General features: G+C 41.7%; 1 protein-coding gene across 3 annotated transcripts in view; it reads left to right on the top strand.

Annotated features, from left to right (window-relative positions):
• GLI3 (GLI family zinc finger 3) overlaps positions 1-18,959 on the top strand; it is a 210,545-nt gene extending 191,586 nt beyond the window's left edge. For all 3 annotated transcript variants that reach the window (XM_018075744.1, XM_018075746.1, XM_018075745.1), the window contains 5 exons: positions 3,412-3,561; positions 4,130-4,294; positions 7,053-7,343; positions 10,516-10,843; positions 12,041-18,959. In XM_018075744.1, the coding sequence (XP_017931233.1) occupies positions 3,412-3,561; positions 4,130-4,294; positions 7,053-7,343; positions 10,516-10,843; positions 12,041-14,328 (3,222 nt within the window). In that variant the 3' untranslated portion in view covers positions 14,329-18,959. The remainder of the gene's footprint in view (positions 1-3,411; positions 3,562-4,129; positions 4,295-7,052; positions 7,344-10,515; positions 10,844-12,040) is intronic.
• Positions 18,960-19,181: the final 222 nt, after the last annotated feature.

Below are 19,181 nucleotides of genomic sequence, written 5' to 3'. Positions count from 1 at the left end.
AGTTCCCTCTGTTCATTTTAGGGTATTTTGGAGCTGGATGATAATAACATTTTTTAAAGAAAAGAATATGAGCCAGGAGAAACCGAGGTTTGGTAATGAGCATTGAAGTGGCATGAAAGTGACTGATATTCTGCAAATGACCCCTGTTTAGCAGCTTTTTGGAGCTGTGAGCAATGGGAAATAGCTTGTGGAATTCCAGCTTTTAATGGGGGCTCTTTTTCAGGTCAGAAATTCTTAATAAGACAGAGCTGGTGCTTCAGAGCCTTGTGTTAGCAAACCTGACACTAGGGAGTAATATCATTGGCTTTCATGCGCCTATTTACTGTAATAAGGATTACGAACGTAAGTAAAACTTGCAGGTTTGGGCCCACAAAATTAAAAGAAAAGCCTTTTCACACCCTGAAACTGCATCAAAATTCAATTTCACCAGGAAAAAAAATCCTTCTGATCTAGTCCCTGGAATGTGACATTTCATGGGTGTAATAAGGTTACAAACAGATTATAAATTGAAACCCTCTAAATCCTTATTGTACTGTACCAAAGCTTCTGCTTTGCATAATACTCTTATTCCTGACTGTTCTTTGTTTTACAAGCTCAAAACTGTTCATTCCCTCTTATAATAGAGACCAGGGAGCCAAAAACACTGTACAAAATCCAAAGGTAATTATCTGAGTCAAAGAACGTGAATGCCAGAGTTCACAAACTTCTGAACTTTTCTAATTGTTGTTGTTTGCACAAAAAGACCTCCCTCTTCCTTTAAATATGTCACAAATACTGCACATTCCTTCTGCCAAATTATAATGGTAAAAAATCCCAGTGTAGATTTAGTTTCTGGTTTGTGTTTGTGTAGTTCTGCCTACATGTCCATAGCCAATGACTGATAAGTTTTCACATCATAACTTAGGCGAGTGAGGGTGTTCGAATCTGATCCTATATGCTCAGAATTACAAATACTGTAAATTACCTTACCTGAGAGCACTGCTAGTTTCTGCAGTTGGCCTCTTGTGCTGATTTTATGTCTAGCAAGTGTCTTCCAGACCAGCCTTTCAATATTTGGGCACATTTCTAGGTCTGCTTAAGTATCACCCCTCTGCAAAAAGCAATTGAGCTTCTTACCTGAGAGCTAAATAAATTACCCATGTTAGCAGATCATGGGCTCATTTCTTCCAGGCTTCCCCTAAAGGTGAGGATCCTCAGAGGGGTTGAATGAGAATGAGATGGATTTGCAGGTGAGATCTCAGGGGCCACTTGGAGCATCAAAGCAGTGAGGAAAAACAGCACAAAGAGGGTTTGACTGTAGAAAGAGCAGAGGGAGTAGGAAAGGATTAACAGGATAAGAGAGCAGGGCAAATGAGTATGGAGGGACACAGTTGTGAAAGACCAGAGCTTTATCGCAAGATACTTGGCAGGTGAGACAGTGGAGTGATGGAGAGAGGCAAATGATCAAGTCACCACTGTTGGCCAGTTTTGTTAGCTTCTGGATTGGGGAGGAAGTGAGGAAAGGAGTTTTATGCCCATGAGAAAGGTCAGCTGCTAAAGACTAGAGGTCTGGAGGGCAAGGAACAAGATCATTTTCAAGGACAAAAAGAAAAACCGTCCTATAAAGAATTTCTCTGAAAGAGCCTCCATGGTGCCTGAGTGTCCACACAGCAGGAGGTAAAAGGAGGTGCTGTTCTGAACTGATTGAACCAGCTTTGAGGGTTTTGTATCAAATAGAAAGCCTGTGTCACACACTCAGTTTCATCCCTCTTGTGGCTGTGTTGGTTTAACCAAGTAATACACAGTCCATAATGTTTATGGAGAGATTTGGTCAAGAATTACTTGAATGCATTGAGTTTTGTCCTCTTACTTCTTTCTCTTTCAAGAAAAGAGTACACATTAACATCACTGTACTCTTTTGATGCCATTTCACAGCGCAGGGCGTGTGTGTGCTTCTGGTACAGGCTTGTGTAGTATGAATGGATGAGAGATCTGCACTTGAAACATAAACTCCTGCACATTACAGGTTGTATTTTGTCCAGTACATCTGCTCTATTCATGCATTCTGCACCCCGTCACAACTTTTCAGAAATGACAATAAAGTTTCAGAAAAAGAAAAAGAGCTGTCATCTTTTATGGGCAATGTACTTCTATTTGCCATGGCAATGGTGCATAATTATGAACATAAGTGATTTTATTTGGTTTTCTGATTGATTTCAAGACTTTAGAGAAGATTCAGATTTTCTTCTTTGTGTTCTATGAATTACTGAGATTCCGTGGGGCTGGAATTTTCTGTGAGCCCATTATGGAATAGATACAGATTTCATCCCTGTGCTGTAATCAAATATAAACTCTGGAAGGGTTTTGTCTAGTACTTTAGTGGGAGTAAGCTCATTCGCTGAGAAATGCGGCCATCTAGTGGCACAGAGAGGAAGTATGGTAGAGGGGAAGGGTTTCTCCAAGAGTCCGGGAGGATGAGTCAGGTAGTTCCTACTGGAAAAAAACTGTGGAAGTCCTGGTGTAGTTTTCTTTTTTGTTGTGTTCTGAAGCTGTGCAAAAAAAGTTTAAGCAGTCAAACCTTTTAAAAAACCAAACCAATTTTGCGGCTGACCCTGCTTCATCTGACCGGTTCTTCTCAGAAATACAGTCAGAGTGAACTAAATCCGTATTCAAATGCTCTCCTGAACTGGATCTGACTGAAAGGAGAAGAGCAAACTACTTCTATGGAAGAGTACAAGGTACAGAGCCCTGTCCTGCCTCTGGATACATTCATGTGGATGACATTGACCACAGCAAGATGACTGTCCCTCCCTGAGACTTTCAGAGATAGACTTGGCAATGGCAAAAGCTGGCTTGATATGTGCTTTGGTGCTCAGAGCTTCTTTTCACAGTGTGTAGGAGTTTGTTTTCCCTGCCACAATCTGTACATTACCCCAGTACATTTACTGAAAGAAAATATGGGTAAAGGAGAGTGAGTTAAAATTTTGGGTGGAAACTTGGTTTAGCAGTTCTGCTGATTTTTCAGGTTGGAGGATGTGTTTTTAGAGGCCTGATTTTGAAAACCTGGTTTATGTTGAAGGGCTCTTAAGTAAGGCTTCCCTGCGCTAAGAAAACAGTACTCAATGAGTCGCTCAAGTGGAACTGTGCATAAGATTATCTAAGATTCATTTATCAACCTGTATCCCTGAGGCCCCATCCAAAGCCTCTTGATGTCAGTAGGAACAGATTCATGGGCCTTAGCAGACTTCCAGTGGTATCTATAATTTGAACCCTGTGATCACTTGGGAGTGCAGATGACCCTCTTACTCTTTCAGTGCTGCAGGGTCCTGGTTCACACCTGAGTATCCAGTGCTCTTCCAATGTAAAGTTACAGTAAGGCTGCTGCTGCTGTTACATTTCTGTTAAACTGTAATATCTTTTTTACCCGAACAGCACATCAACAATGACCATATACATGGGGAGAAGAAGGAGTTTGTGTGCCGATGGCTGGACTGTTCCCGGGAGCAGAAACCATTCAAAGCCCAATATATGCTGGTGGTCCACATGAGGAGACATACAGGGGAAAAGCCACACAAATGCACTGTGAGTAAATGGTCTGAGCTCTAGGCTTGGACAGGGGAGCTGGGGCTGTGCAGAGAACAGAGCAGTACAGGTAATGCACTCCCTGAACTCTTGTCTGTCAGGCACCTGTGGGGAAGAGACTACCATATCTGCTTCATCATCTGACAAGAACTTGAGGAGGGAGGGATTCACTGGATAATTTGGCCCACTTCCTTAAGTTTAAAGTACAAAGAAGCCCTAAAAGGCATTATGAAATAGAGTTCAGTTTACATAATTATTTAAAATCCCTTTCTCCTAAAGAGCTGGATATTATTGCTGGCCACCAGCCTCCTAATGACTTTGCAGTGGATTTCTGTCTTAGTACACAAATACTGTGCTCTCCTGCAAGAGAAGTTTTACATAATGTTGAAAGCATTTTAACTTGAGCTGTGGCAGAGTTTACCTGAGTAAATTAAAATCTGCCAACTCAAAACTACATTGGACAAGGTTATGAAGGCTTGAAAAGTTTCTAAACTTGTATAAGTCAGATTTTACCATTTTCTGCAAGTCCAGAGTTTAAAATTAATTCAGATTTATTTCTTGTATGCAGTTTGAAGGTTGTACAAAGGCCTACTCCAGACTAGAAAACTTGAAAACGCACTTGAGATCTCACACTGGAGAGAAACCATACGTGTGCGAACACGAAGGCTGCAACAAAGCTTTCTCCAATGCATCTGACAGGGCCAAGCACCAAAACAGGACTCATTCCAATGAGGTAAGTAAGCACAGCTCCAAAATGTTAATAATAAGATTTGTCAGTGAAGAGACTTACAGTGTGGTCATAGCAATGTATTGCAGAGGACAGGCATAGAAACCCTCATCAACCTGAAAGAAATGTAAGTTCTAGATGGCTCTTAGCAGCACAATGTGTCATACACACCTGGAGAGGCCATGGGTTTTTTTTATAAGTGCCTCTGTGGGTGGTGACACCAGACGTCTGCTGGGATGCAGCTTCCCCAGCATCTCACAGCATCCTATGGGCTGCTGCACAGTCATGTTCTCCAGTGTTTGGAAAGTTGGGTTGCCCTATAAATTCTGACTTCTATCTTTTCCTTTTCTCTGGGCTCTTTCACTCTCTTTTTCCATCCTGATGGACTAGGAATGCAGTACAGGGAATTTGATCTTTCTTAAACAAACCAGCTGTGGCAGTCACAGCTGTTTCCCAAACTCTCTGTGTAACACCTCTTTAATACTGTGTGTTTCCTGTTACTACTGGCTCCTCTTTCAGGAGTCACACCATCTTCTTGCATTGTCCCTGTTTTATTGCCCCATTTCAGGTTACAGAAGGAGCCACATCATCTCAACATCCCATCTCAGAATTCAGTCTCTCCTCCTTGACCTGTCCCTATACTGCTTCACTTCTAGCCTAAATCTAGGAGTATTGGAAGGTCAGGACATACGATAGCAGCTATATCCATTTCCAAAAGGCTTGTATCCTTCCCTGGCTGTCTGTCAGTTCTGTCACAGGCATGCACTAGGGCTGGCAGATCTCCTGGGAGCATTCATCTTCTTCCAGTCCCCTGGTTCCCTGCAGCATCTTTTCAGTCACAAGGGAAGCAGAGAGCATTACACATTTCTGAGTTTGCCCTGTCTCTGCCCTGTGTGCTCTCAGCAGCCCAACTAACAACTGCACTGAAGACCTGCAGTGATTTTGCAAATTGTCACCAAGGTGCAAGGTGTCACCAAGGAAGCTCATCAAGTCTTGCCAGTAGCTGACTGAGCTTTTTTTTCATTCACTCTGAACCAGTCTGTGCATTGCCTAGTTGATGAGTCAGATCTTCTCAAACTTAACAATATGACCTGTACTGCCTCTGTTTTAAGATCAGAATTTCGTGTCTAACAGTAAGTCACCAAGAAATATTTTATTCTGCACATCGTTTCTGGTAGGTGCACCCACATTTCCTTCACTGTTACTTCACACTGATACAGGCTAATCTTCTAGGGCAATGTATACTGGTGGAGTGCCATCAATACCATGAAAAGCACAGACCAAATTTCAGCACTTGCTTGCAGTGCCATTTTGGTTGTATGTAGGTAATACAGAGAGCTTTAAAAACAGCTGACATATCTTGATATGCCTTGCACATGTAGAAGAGCGCTAAGTGACTTGTACTTCTGTAGCATCTTGCGAAAACCTGCCTCAGTAGCTCAGCATCAACTTTACATTGTTCATTTTTACTCCTGTTCAAGTCAATGGGAGTTTTTTTTCCACTGGTGTCAGTGGAAGCAGGCTCAGGCTTAGATGGCTATGAAGAAGCTACATTTGTCAAAGGCTCCACAGTGCCATGTATAAGCAGACAGAAAACTGCTTTGAGGAACTCTGCATGAGAGTCTTTTTTATATCTTGAGGGCTAGTATGAAAAAAACTTTAAAATAGTAGTTTCTTGGAAACAATTCAGTAATAAAAGTGAGTGAACAATACTTTGCTTCCTGAGGCAATTAAAGGATTTAGGAAGTGCTCAACTCTTCTCTCTAATCCTCTCATAATACAAGAACAAAGGCTTTGTTAAATTATAACACAGTGAATTTACTTTATTCTACATTGCTTAGTGAAGTATAGAAATTCACAGACAAAGGATATGGTTTTTAATAAAAACGAGTGATCAGTTATGCTAGTAGCAGTGATAGTACTAGTGCAATATATGCTAGTAATAGTACTAGTGCATATATTGCAGCAAAGTGAAAATGCTCGTGTTACTTATCTTATACTTTGACTTCATATTGATTATCTGAAGGAGCTAGGAAAAAAATGCTTCCTCAGTAAATTCTGCCTGAACAAATGTCCCAGCATCTTTTGAAGGGGGCTGTTTGCCTCTGAATGTCAAGTAGTAGGTACTAGGCATACTAGAAGCGCTATCAAACTGCTGAGGGCAATGGACAGCAAAAGAAAATTAGTCCAGTCTTCATAAATTGCCATAGCTATGTTGACTCTTCTGTTAAGCTAAGTGAAAGCTTTGCCAGTTTGTATCAGAGAGAGACTCTGTCCTCTGTCAACTATGCAGCATTAATGGGTACCTTCTAAATCAAGGGAAATTAATGGGTTTCACTACGTGCAGTCACAATTTGATAGGACAAGGGGTAATGGTTTTAAACTAGAAGAGCATAGATTTAGACTAGATATAAATAAAAAAGAAATTTTTTACTGTGGGAGTAGTGAAACAGTGGCACTGGTTACCCTGAGAAGCTGTGGATACCTCATCCCTGTAAGTGTTCCAGGTCAGGTTTGAATGTGGCTTTGAGCAACCTGGTATAGTGCAAGGTATCCCTGCCCATGACAGGAGGGTTGGAACTAGAAGATCTCTAAGGTCCCTTCCAGCCCAAACCATTCTATGATTAGGTCACTGTAGAGACCATAAATTAGTAACAAATTCCCTGTGAAAGTGTATAACTTTAACATCAGCTGCGCTCCAAGGAGTTTTCAGGAGTCTCACATGGAATTAAATTTAATTTAAGTGTTTTTCATGTCTTGTCAGAAACCATATGTTTGCAAGATACCAGGCTGCACAAAGCGCTACACAGACCCCAGTTCTCTCCGGAAACACGTGAAGACCGTGCATGGCCCAGAGGCACACGTCACCAAGAAGCAGCGGGGAGATATCCACCCAAGGCCTCCGCCACCAAGAGACCCAGGCAGCCACTCTCAGACCCGGTCACCAGGCCATCAGACTCAGGGTGCAATTGGTGAGCAGAAGGACCTCAGCAACACTACCTCAAAGCGTGAAGAATGCCTCCAAGTGAAAGCGGTCAAGTCAGAAAAACCAATGGTATGCAATACACCGTGCCACTCCCTTTACCGTTTTTCTTCTTGCAACCAGTTAATAGCCCCTTTATGAAATGCTCAAGCCTGTAAACTCTAGCTCACAAGGCTAGGTTTTGTGAGGTTTTCTTTTTTGTTTACATTGTAAAATGTTTTGAAAGCCTAAGAAATAGCGAATAAAAAGATTACATCTAGTTTGTGCAGTATGCAGTATGTGCAGTGTTGGCAACTCTCACAATAATTGTTTCTCTTATAAAGCTCCATCTTCTGGAATAAGCATAGTATGAGAAAATCACATTTTTCATTTTTAAAAAAGCATTTTTTCCACTCTTCTGTTTACAGAAGAAAGAAGGCAAATGTGAATCTTGCAGGGTCACAGCCAGAATGAAAAAGAAAACAAACCCAAAAAAATCCAAAAGACTAAAATGATGATATTTATGATGATAATTTATGGAAAACCTGGGGAAGCAATCAGATTTTATAATCAGGGCTTGAGGTTGTTCAGTCATGGATCAAACTGAAGCAGGATAAATTGGCTTTCTTAAACAGCAGGAGGGCATTTCTGGATAACATTTGATCTCTGTTGTGATGTAACCCTTTCTGTTAATTTAACCAAATTAACCTAATCCAAGTTTAACTAAAGTTGAATTAAGAATGTCTGCAGGTCTCCTCTGGTTTACCTTAACATATTGCACTAAACTGTTGCAAGGACCATATTCCATTTTTTTAGATGCTGTCTTAAATGTAGAAGTTTTTCCATTTGCCTGCATTTCATGTGCCTACTGCCCTCTTTACAAGTGTTAATACTCTCAAAGACAGTCACTCCATCCTCTTCTCCATCTGGGTCTACGATTCATCTGTATCCAACCCTTGGGGAGTACAAATATGAGCCCAAATTCTGCTCATACTGTTAATCACGCTGCAATTCAAAATGATTACTCATTGAAATATGAGTTACTGCTATGTTATGCCTAAGGCTCATGCCCAAACTGTTCAGTATTAACCCTGAATTCAGAAACTTCCAAGGGCCCAGAGTTAACTCCTGCTTAACTCTGCCATCTTTGATGATAACTCCCTTAGATTACAAAATCCATTCCTCTTTTGCTTAGCTAGGTAAATGTCTAGCATTATTGAGGCGTGTTGCACATAGACAGTTTTAGCATGAATAAAATTAACGGGAGAGTTACTAATGCCGATAGCTTACGTATTATTAAATATTTCTCGCTGAAAATTATATTTTAAAAATAATTCTGTATTTCTTGCTTTTCATTGTGTATATGAATTAAGATATATTTTCTGGTTTTCAACTAATCCAATGTCTTTTCTGTCTAATGCTCTTAAATGTCTTATTCTAACTTCCTAAGGACAGTGGGTAATAAGGTGAGGGCATTTTAACTTTTCTGCTGTTTTTCTTATTGCAACATTATTTATGTTTTTAGTTTAGCCTTCTGCCTGTTGTTCAATCATTCCTTTATTTAGTAATGTGCAATCCATCAAGCGCATTCCCAATTGAAATGTCCTGTGAGCATTTTGCAACACTTGACATCTGAAAAATCTGGCTTATGTTGGTGAAATGTCTTCAGGAATATCTTTGTAATCTTTGTACCTTCCCTTCTAGATGAGACATCCTTTTTTTTTTTTTCTGTATTGCACATCTAGAAATGCATGTTCCCCATAATACAGCTCTTATTTCTGTACCCTACTTCACTATGATCTTGACATGTGGCTACAAGAACAGGCTTCTGACCACTGTTACTGTTCTGCCATATGGCATGGAGCTATTGTCCAGAAGCACAAACTTTCTTCTCTATAGTGACTGTGTTTTCTGTTGTTGTCACCAAATCTGCTATGGGCAGGATTTGGAAATGAACTTGCTCAGTGTGGCCTCATAAATTCTAAGTATCATCGTTCAAGTTAGAAATAATAAAATGGTTATTGCATCTGAATGGACTCCTCAGGGGCGTATGAAGCTACAGTAGTGCCATGAATCTTCATTCACTGATGTTAAAAGTGAGAGCCATCACTGCTGCTTCAGAAATTCTAGCTAGCATTTGTCAATAAAATGTGCATAAAAATCATGACGTGGCAGAAAAAAAATTAAAAACCCACATCAGAAACCCTAGAAGTTAAATACTTACATGAAACTGTTCTTGGGAGCGAGATGATACTGCATACCCCACTAATCTGTGATCACACTGATAGAACCTTACAAGGAGATATTAAGTCTAGAGACTTCTGTCTGTCTTTTCTGTGTTTTGTCTGTCAGTTTGTCAATTTTCCCATTCTTTTATGAGAACTTTATAAAAAGTAAATCTAGCCCGTGTTTCCCCTCAGCAAGAGTTCTTCTAGAGCAGCAGGGAACACTGTTAAGAAAGAAGGCATATTGTGGTGGATTAGCAGCCTGTACTGTCTACTTAAATTCTTGCATTTAAAATCTTAAATTCTAATGAAACAAAGATTTGATTCAGTAGATCAGCCTTCTTGATTCAGGGCAAGGTAGTGTAAGTTAGGTATAAGAGGAGGTATAAGTTAGGCCTGAGTTCTGCTAAGGTCATGAGATGCTGAGAATATGATACAGTATTATTTACAGTGATGCTTTGTCCCTGTTTTATCACATGCCAACATTTCAGGCCAACCACTGCGTGTAACAATGAGCCTTAAGCCTGGAAAATACTTACATTCTTTGGCCACAAGTCTAATTAAAAGAAAAAACCAAATTCCAGTGTTGTTGGAGTCTTGTTTGTTTGTTTGCTTGCAAGCCTAGCAGTGTAAATTAGGACCTCATAACATGTCTGAGTTCTGGTTTGGTTTATTGAGCTGCAGCTTCAGTCAGGAACAACACATACCCAAAGTAGAGTATCTATCCATATGTGCTCATGAATGACAAGAAATTATAGAAGCAGCTATGGGAATAATTCAGATAAGTTCTCATGGAGATACAATTTATGCTATCAGCAAGGTATTAAAGGGGATTTTAGTCTGTGTTTTGCAATGCCATTCACTGCAGTTAAAATCAATATGTAGAAAACCTCTTTAAGAACAACCACTGTTACAATTTAATGCTAAAGTTTTCTGTGTATTTAGTTTTCTTTGGCTCCATTTAGACCCTCAGTTAGTGCGAGTGCTCTGGTTAACAGTTTGCATAATCCTCACTTTCGTTTGTTTCTTCTCTCCAACAGACATCTCAGCCAAGCCCTGGTGGTCAGTCTACATGCAGCAGCGAACAGTCCCCCATCAGCAACTATTCCAACAATGGGATCGAGCTTACTCTGACCGGTGGTGGTAGTGTAGGAGACCTCAGTGTCATCGATGAAACCCCAATCATGGACTCTACCATTTCCACAGCCACCACAGCACTTGGCTTACAGGCCAGGAGGAATATGACAGGGACCAAATGGATGGAGCAAGTGAAATTAGAAAGGTTGAAACAAGTTAATGGAATGCTTCCAAGACTGAACCCCGTTCCACCTTCCAAAGCCCCAACCTTGCCGCCTCTCATAGGAAATGGTGAGATACACATAAGAAGAGTGATAATACTTTTTGTCCTTAATTTCTTGCTTGCTAGCTCAGTCTTGCAACCTTGCAAGAGTTGCACAGTTTAGGAAGCTCATCAGCTGTGAAATGGTTTGTAAATTGATCACTTTCTGTTTATCTCCTGATTGCAAGTCCTGCTACCTGCCCTCAGAGAAGTCTGATAGTCCCATGTTTTACAGAACAGGAGTTAGCAAGGGAGTCACTCATCATATTTTTAAGTATTGCTATATTCCCTACAGTTAAAGGTTTAGACCCAAGGTAATCATAATCCTGTGCTGTTTTGAGGCAAGGTAGACAAAACAAATACTGGCCAATTTATTGTACAAAAGTCTTTCCATTGAGGCCTGTGCAAGGCACCCTTTGCAGACAAGTGTTGGGCTTCTCTTTAAGTAACCTGTTCTGATACATAGAAGAAATCATATATATAGATACTATTGTACATATGCTACTACAGATACTACTGCTGCAAAGGGCAGATATCCATGAATGGGAGCAAGGCAAGATTGAACTCTGAAGACCCATAGTTGTTTTTTTACAGAGAGCTGCTCATGACCAAAACGGATGTCCCTGCTGCCTCTACATTGCCTACAGTATGCCCGTAGGTTTCTGCACTCCACCCAGCAGTGACAGCCCACATTTTCTGAGATGCATTCAATCGAAAAAAGCTATGTAAAATTGAGAAATGTATTCTGTTTACTTAAAAACAAAACAAAACAAGGAAACCAGAAAAGATGTTTTGCAGTTGTTAGGAGTTATTTCAAGAATATTTCAAGAAGTCTTAGGAATGACCTTGAATAGCCTCCAATTTGTGTATTTTGACATTCCATGCAAATGCCTGTTTAATTATATTTTGCCTATAAAAAGCTTTCTTAAAAATGTGTCCTTCTGGCACATCAGTCAGCATAGCTGCACTGCAGGCTGGAGTACTCCACCAGCTGATGACAGTTTGTGGCTATGGCCTATAAATTTTATTATGTTACCCTTGAGTCTCTGAATTAGCTTTTAACCTAAAGATACAGTTTTTATCCCTACTTCTTTCAAGAAGGAGCACTGCTATGATTTGCTGTGATGATGCAGGCTCTTCCTCTATACTGCACTTACTTTACTGGCTGTTTTCTGTACCAGTTTCTGGGTAATGCCCATTTGTTTAACTGTGAATTTTACCTCCAGGTACCCAGTCGAACAGCAGCTGCAGTGTAGGAGGATCCATGACTATTCTGCCAAACAGGAATGAACTTTCAAGTACGGACATCACTGTGTTGAATATGCTGAACAGGAGGGACAGCAATACTAGCACAATCAGTTCAGCCTACCTGAGCAGCCGCAGGTCCTCTGGAATCTCACCTTGCTTCTCTAGCCGGAGGTCCAGCGATGCCTCACAGGCAGAGGGAAGACCGCAGAACGTAAGCGTTGCAGACTCCTATGACCCCATCTCGACGGATGCCTCCCGGCGCTCCAGTGAAGCTAGCCAGTGTGATGACCTGCCAAGTCTTCTCAGCCTCACCCCAGCCCAGCAATACAGGCTGAAAGCTAAATATGCAGCAGCTACTGGTGGACCCCCACCAACTCCACTGCCTAACATGGAGAGGATGAGCCTCAAAACAAGGATGGCACTCTTGGGTGACTGCAAGGAGTCAGGATTATCTCCTCTGCCTCCAGTGAATGCTCCTAGAAGATGTAGTGATGGTGGGGCAAATGGTTACAGCAGGAGGCATTTTCTGTCTCAAGATGCTTTAGGAAATGGCACAAGGAGAGCCAGTGATCCAGTAAGAATGGCCTCCGACAACCTCTCTGTCCCTAGAGTCCAGCGTTTCAACAGTCTTAATAGCTTTAACCCTCCTACTTTGCCTCCATCCGTGGAAAAGCGCAACCTTGTTCTTCAGAACTATACCCGTTCTGAAGGGGGTGTCTTCCGTGGCTTCAGCTCCCCCTGTCCTCCAAGCATCAGCGAGAACGTCGCCCTGGAGGCTGCTACGATGGAAGCAGGTGGCAGTCTGAATGATGAGGATCTCCTGCCAGATGACGTGGTTCAGTATCTGAATTCCCAGAACCAGGGCACGTACGACCACCTGTTGAACAATGTCCTAGACAGCAACAAAATGCATCACAGCTCAGTTTTAGGAAACAACAACCCCAGCAACTTTGACCAAGCCGCTCCACCGAGCAGTCAGCAGGGAGGTCCCGAGGCAAATAAGAGCGACTTACCCATTCAGTGGAATGAAGTAAGCTCAGGAAGTTCTGACTTATCTCCTTCAAAGCTGAAATGCAGTCAGCGGTCAGCAGTGCAGCAGGCTCGGGCCTTCAGACTGTATAACAATATGATGGTTCAGCAGCAGAACCTGGAGAGAAGCAACATGGCCCAGCAGAATGGCTATCAGAACCTGGTGGAGAACAATAGTTCCTGCAGTTTACAGCAAAACATGGTTCTTGGCAGCGTAGCTGGTAATTCTTTCAGCATGCAGTCCAGTAAGCCTTACAGTGAAAGCATTGGCAGGCAAACAATGATGTCTGGGGCAACAGACAGTTCCTGTGGCATGGCAGTACAAGGGCAGAAGCTGAGAATCAGTAACATGCCAGTGAGTGGGAACCAGCAGAATTTCAGCCATCCCATGGCATCTAGTGATCAAGCCACCAGTATGGCAAATGGGATGCAGAACAGGAATATGATGGAACAGGAATATTTGCAAAACCAACCAGTTGGAGATGGTGTTCATTACCAGGGAGTCAATCAATCCGGTCAAATGATGCTAGGGCAGGTTAGTCCTACCTCACAAAGCAGCCTGTATCAAGGATCGCAGAGTTGTCCACCAGTGTCTCACACCATTGGTAGCCAGCCTTCAGCTTTGCCAGTGGCCAAAAGTTACCAGTCATGCACTAATTACAGCAGCAACAGACGGCAAAACGTATTGAGAAACAACCTGTCACAACAGCAAGGACACATAGGTGATGGCAACCAGACATACAGGGTAAACACCATTAAGATGGAGATGCAAGGTCAGTCACAGTTCTGCTCTAACATGCAGAATTACTCTGGTCAGTTGTATGACCAAACCACAGGCTTTAGCCACCAAGCTATGAAAACAGGTTCTTTCTTTGGTTCGGAAGCTAACTGCCTGCTACAGGGGATTGCAACTGAAAACTCATCTGAGCTTCTTTCCCCAGGGGCTAACCAAGTGTCAAGCACAGTTGACAGCATTGACAGCAACAGCCTAGAGGGTGTGCAAATTGATTTTGATGCTATCATAGATGATGGGGACCATGTCAGCTTAATTTCGGAAGCCCTGAGCCCAAGTATCATTCAAGATGTCTCCCGCAATTCCTCACGCCTCACCACTCCCCGAGCATCTCTTACATTCCCAGCTATGCCTGTAAGCACAACCAACATGGCTATTGGGGACATGAGCTCTTTGTTGACCTCGCTTGCAGAAGAAAGCAAGTTTCTTGCTGTTATGCAATAGACATGAAAAACAAAAAACCCTTAGGAGATAACAGATGGAAAAAAAAAGACTCGTATTTTTTAGTTGTGTATGTATTTTAGCAATCTCATCTCACCTAAATGGGATGTGTTTCAAGTATATTCCTTTTATGGAATAAGGACTCTGAAAACCCTAAAGTGTTCTAGGGAGAAACTGTCTTCCATTTCAGTTTTGAATCAGTATTGCTACACCCATTCCCTCCCTTTCTCTCTTTTCTCGCTTTCTCTCTCCCTTTTTGAATGTCTGTATGCTTCCTTTTTTTCTTTTGTTTTTTAATTGTAAACCAATGTAAACGTGTGAAGTGCATGTTTTTTGTTTTGTTTTGGGTTTTTTTGTAAAAAAAGGTCTGATGAAATGACTTGGCAATTTTCTATTACTCAAACGAAGCAAGACCTTGTAAAACTGTTGCAACTTTTCCTCTTAAACATATAGGCACAAAATAACCAGGCATAATGTGAAGTGAGCAGGCAGGGATGAAATCCTCTCTGGATGCACTGGATACATCACACTGAGGTGGACAACCAGTTTAGAAATGCACTGCCATGCACCCTAGGCTGCAGTTTTAGAGTCATGGAGCACAAGAAGTTGGGAGGTTCAAGCAAATAAGAAATCTAAAACCATCAGCCCTTTGATCCCTAGCGAATGTTTTAAGGTTTTTGTAAACATACACACAGATAGATGTCACTGCCTTGAATAATGATATGAGATTGTGTCGTGTTTGACCTATTTCAGAGGAAGGAGAGAACCAGAAAGCTATTTTTAGTCCAACTTTCATCTTTTACAGTATTTGGTATTCTGTTTTTCAGCTTTCTTTTTTAAATGACTGGATGATAAAGTGATGGGTATGTTTGGTGACTTGTGTAATCTATAATCCTCTCATTGCATACCACATTTGTGGAGATACGATCAGGGTCGTATGGAGTATTTCATACAACAAAATAACAAAATAGCAGTATTCTATACTGGGGACTTTTTTTTTAATGCAAATTGTTGAGATGTAATTTGCTGAGCCACTGGTTCTTATTCACAGTAACAATTCCTTTGCCAGGAGAAATGTGTCGTACATCCCTTTTAGCAAATACGGCTTCATGGATGGATCATATGTTTTAAAATAAGTAAATGCCCATTGACAAAGCACACAATTACAGCTTCAAAAGCATCATGGTCGTGTCATGCAAAAGAAGTAGAAAACAAATGGCTAACCCAGTTCTCAGACTAGCCAAATAAATCAAAGCAATTGCAAGCAATCTGATAATCTTAAGTGTTTTTCCACTGTGTCCAGGCTTTAAAAAATTAAGAAATTTAAACTATCATTAAAAATAGTAGAGGAATAAGGGGAATGGCAAAAATTCATAGATGACAGAATATTCGGAGTTGGAAGGGACCCACAAGGACCATCGAATCCAACTCCCAAGTGAATGACTCGTACAGGGATGCAACCCAAGGCCTTGGTGCTGTTAGCATCATGCTCTAACCAAAGAAAGACCAAGCCAATCTCTCTCTCTCTCGGTGACACCACATGCATTTAATTTCAAAACAAACCAGTGGGTCAATGCCCAGGCTCAGTTGCACAAGCAAAAAATTGAAACCAATGCACTGTGGTCGTGAAGCTACTCACTGGTAGAGGTGAATGGCATTTACTCTGTGAGCACTAGCTCTTCCAGCATGTTTTTGGCTGTGCTGGGCTCCATGTCGCACCCCTGAACACACAGTGCTCCTGAGTAAACAGGTTGGGGTGGGAAACAGTCACCAGACCAAGGTTTATGTTCACTCACTCCTAGAAGCTGTGTGTAGGTCCAGCCCTTGCAGACTTCTTAGTTAAATCCTGATAGGAAAGTGCAGCTATGGGATGTAAATGGTCCAGGCACTTACAGTCATAGATTTGATGTCTGTAAGGAGCTGGTGCTATAGTAGGTATACAGTGGGAAGGAGGAGTGTGGTTGATTTTGAAATACAGATAAACTTTAGCCCAGTCAATATTAGAAATAGCACCAGAAGGTGATTTCCATAGGCTAGAAAGCCATAGCACTTTTTTTGAACTGTAAAAAAACCCATGAAATACCAGCTGATTCAGGGCATGGCATTTGAGAAAATGTGTAGGAATGGAACCTCTGTGAAGCTGTCAGATAACACTGATCTGTTAACAGCTGTTAGAGTCAGAGGACAAAGCTGTAAATCAGTAGGAAAACATAGAAATCCAGTGCTGGGGCCGTATTTGGGCTTATCACAGCACATACCAAGTGATTTGCAGTGTGAGCTGCGATGTCAGAAATCAAGACAAATGTAAATATCCTACACCTTTTGTCATCATCCAGCTCCTGTCTTTCTCTGTATCTTTAGCCAGCATTTCTTTCTCCCCGACTCATGCACATATATTCCCCTGCTCTGCACTTTACCCTTTGCCAGTTCCCCTTCCAGCCTCCCTGCCCTTGACTAACTATCACGGCCCTCCTGCAGTGATCCCTGGGCTGCCATGGCAGTTGGGCACAGTTTACCATGGCAAATGATGGGTTTGCTGTTGCAGCATGACAAAGCTGTTCCCTGTTGCGCTCTCATTGTACAGAGGCAGCCCTGTAGAGACCTGCTGCCTGTACACAACTCTTGCCCCTGCCCTGCTGCTGGGGCATGAAGGGATGCATGAAGGGCTGTGCTGGACATGTTTCAGATGCTTCCTGGTAACCAATCACTGACTGTTTATTAAGCCGTCAAGTACATGTTTATAAACAATTTCAGCAAGGAGACTTATGACCAGCTTGGGAGTAGGTGGCTTGGGAGAGAATCCTTTTATTGTTATAGAGCCAATACATTTAAAAAAAAAATAACCATCCCCAACTATTTTTTAAACTCAATTTTCCAGTTCATAATTGTATTTGCTGGTGCAATTGATGCTGGGAAGCTATTAACAGATGTGATCCATCAGAGCTTAGAAGGAGCCATTCATATTGCTCAAGGCTAAAAGGGACTGTTTGAGTAGCTAATTTGCCTTCCTGGATTTGACAAACCTTTATCACTCACTTAGCCCTGTCTTGGGCCAACAGTGTGTCTTGGCAGAAACCACATGCTCCAAAAAGGCATCCTGTTTGATTTGGCAAAGGTGAGGAACCAGAGACTCCACTGTGTCCCTGGGGAGTTTTTACAAATGGTTTGTCATTTTCACCATTAAGCATATGTTCCACTTGTGTTCATGTGTCACTTTTCAGTTTTTAGTATTGTCTCATGCTTTTCTGGTTTATGCTAAAGAACCCGTTTTGGTACCTGTGAGGGTAGTAATACATCATAGCCCAGCTATCCTGGGTTTTGGTTCTGTTTTGATGAGGTAGACTGGTCTCTCTGAGCATGGGTCTGTTATGTTGGACACCAGCTTTCACTTGTCAACCTCCTTCTTGGTGTATGGCAGTCTGGGGAAAGTCCCACCAGCATTGGTGGGACATGTTTACTGGCACCCTTCTACAACTGCTCTTTGTTACAGAGTCAAAGCTTGCTTTTGTTTATCTGGCACATCAGTTGATTTTTGTCATAGCTGTTGGAAACCCACCATTCATCCGAGTGTACTAGAAGATGCACAAAACATCATGAATTTTCTATTTTTAAAGTATTGCAGCCTGAGTCTAAAATCACCTTTACTTCTAATGGCTCTGAGAGGCTCTTCCATATTCACTACTTTTGGCCTTGGAAGTATCAGTAACACTCAGCCTGCCTGAAGCATGTGTATTTCTCTAGGCAGTTTTACTTTCCATGAAGTGGAAGTAGTCAGTGAGAGTTTATCCATCAGTTACACCCAGGTGAAGGAAAGGTGTGTTTACAGGGAAGTCAGTGAGCTTCCACAGGGCCTTTGCTGGTGAGTAGAATGGCCCAATACATGCACATGACAGATGACGTTATTCTCTCCTGGGAGAATGGCCCCAAATGGTGCGTGCATTAAGATGCCGGCTGGCTGCTCATTTCCAGTCATTGCTTCCCCCCCTGCCTCGATGAAATGGCTGGTCAGCTCACCCACGCCTATTCTGCAGTGGCTCATCCTTCTGAACAGCAGTGTTTATATTCTCGCAATATATGTGCCTTATTTTGCGTTGACCTTGTAAAACAGAGGGACCAGGATGTGTTGCCAAATTTTCCTGATGAGGCTGAACTTGCCATTCAGTTAATAGCACATACCACTGTTGATAGTGTCTAAAATGTCTTGTAAACCTCTGGTATTCACGTGTAATTGTCCTTGAATTGGTGGAATGTCTCCTATGGAACAGTCACTGTTGTCAGTCCTGCAGATGTGTAAGATAAAAATGTGTTCTTTTTTTTTTCCAATTTTTAAAAATTTTTTTTATAAAGCTTGTAATCCTTTTTTAAAAAAAAAAAAAAGAAAAAAGAAAAGAGAATGTGTAAATACATTTATGTATGGTAGGAATAGTGTTCAGCTGTAACAGGCCTTAGTGGTCTTCATTTGATAAACCTGCAGTTATGATCTGATGTTTCTCAAGCCTTAGGTTGATCTGAAGGGTCTGTAGCACTGTGTACATATGAACTGTACTTCTGCTTTCAGAACCACTTAGCTTTTTTGTAACAAAGAAAAAAATGTTTCTTACAATGTCAATAAAAACAAAAGCCTTTGTACTTAAGTTCTTAGCTTTCAACTATTAAAATATCTCCTTGGGGGAGGGAGTTATTTTTTCATCCATCTGAAGAGCCTGGTTGCAATCAGCACGAGTTGCTTTACTCATAGCTGCTCGCTTTTCTCTTCCTGCTTCCCAGCCTGTTGCTTCCCGTCATTCTCAGTTTAAATACAGGTTGGAAAACAAAACGGGGCATTTCCCTTCCCTCTAGAGAAAAGTGGCTGAGGG

The sequence above is a fragment of the Manacus vitellinus genome, unplaced genomic scaffold (assembly GCF_001715985.3).
Source record: "Manacus vitellinus isolate BGI_N305 unplaced genomic scaffold, ASM171598v3 scaffold_3_pilon, whole genome shotgun sequence".
Lineage (NCBI taxonomy): Eukaryota > Metazoa > Chordata > Aves > Passeriformes > Pipridae > Manacus > Manacus vitellinus.
The sequence above is the reverse complement of the archived record's forward strand: the minus strand, read 5'-3'. Positions and strand labels throughout refer to the sequence as shown.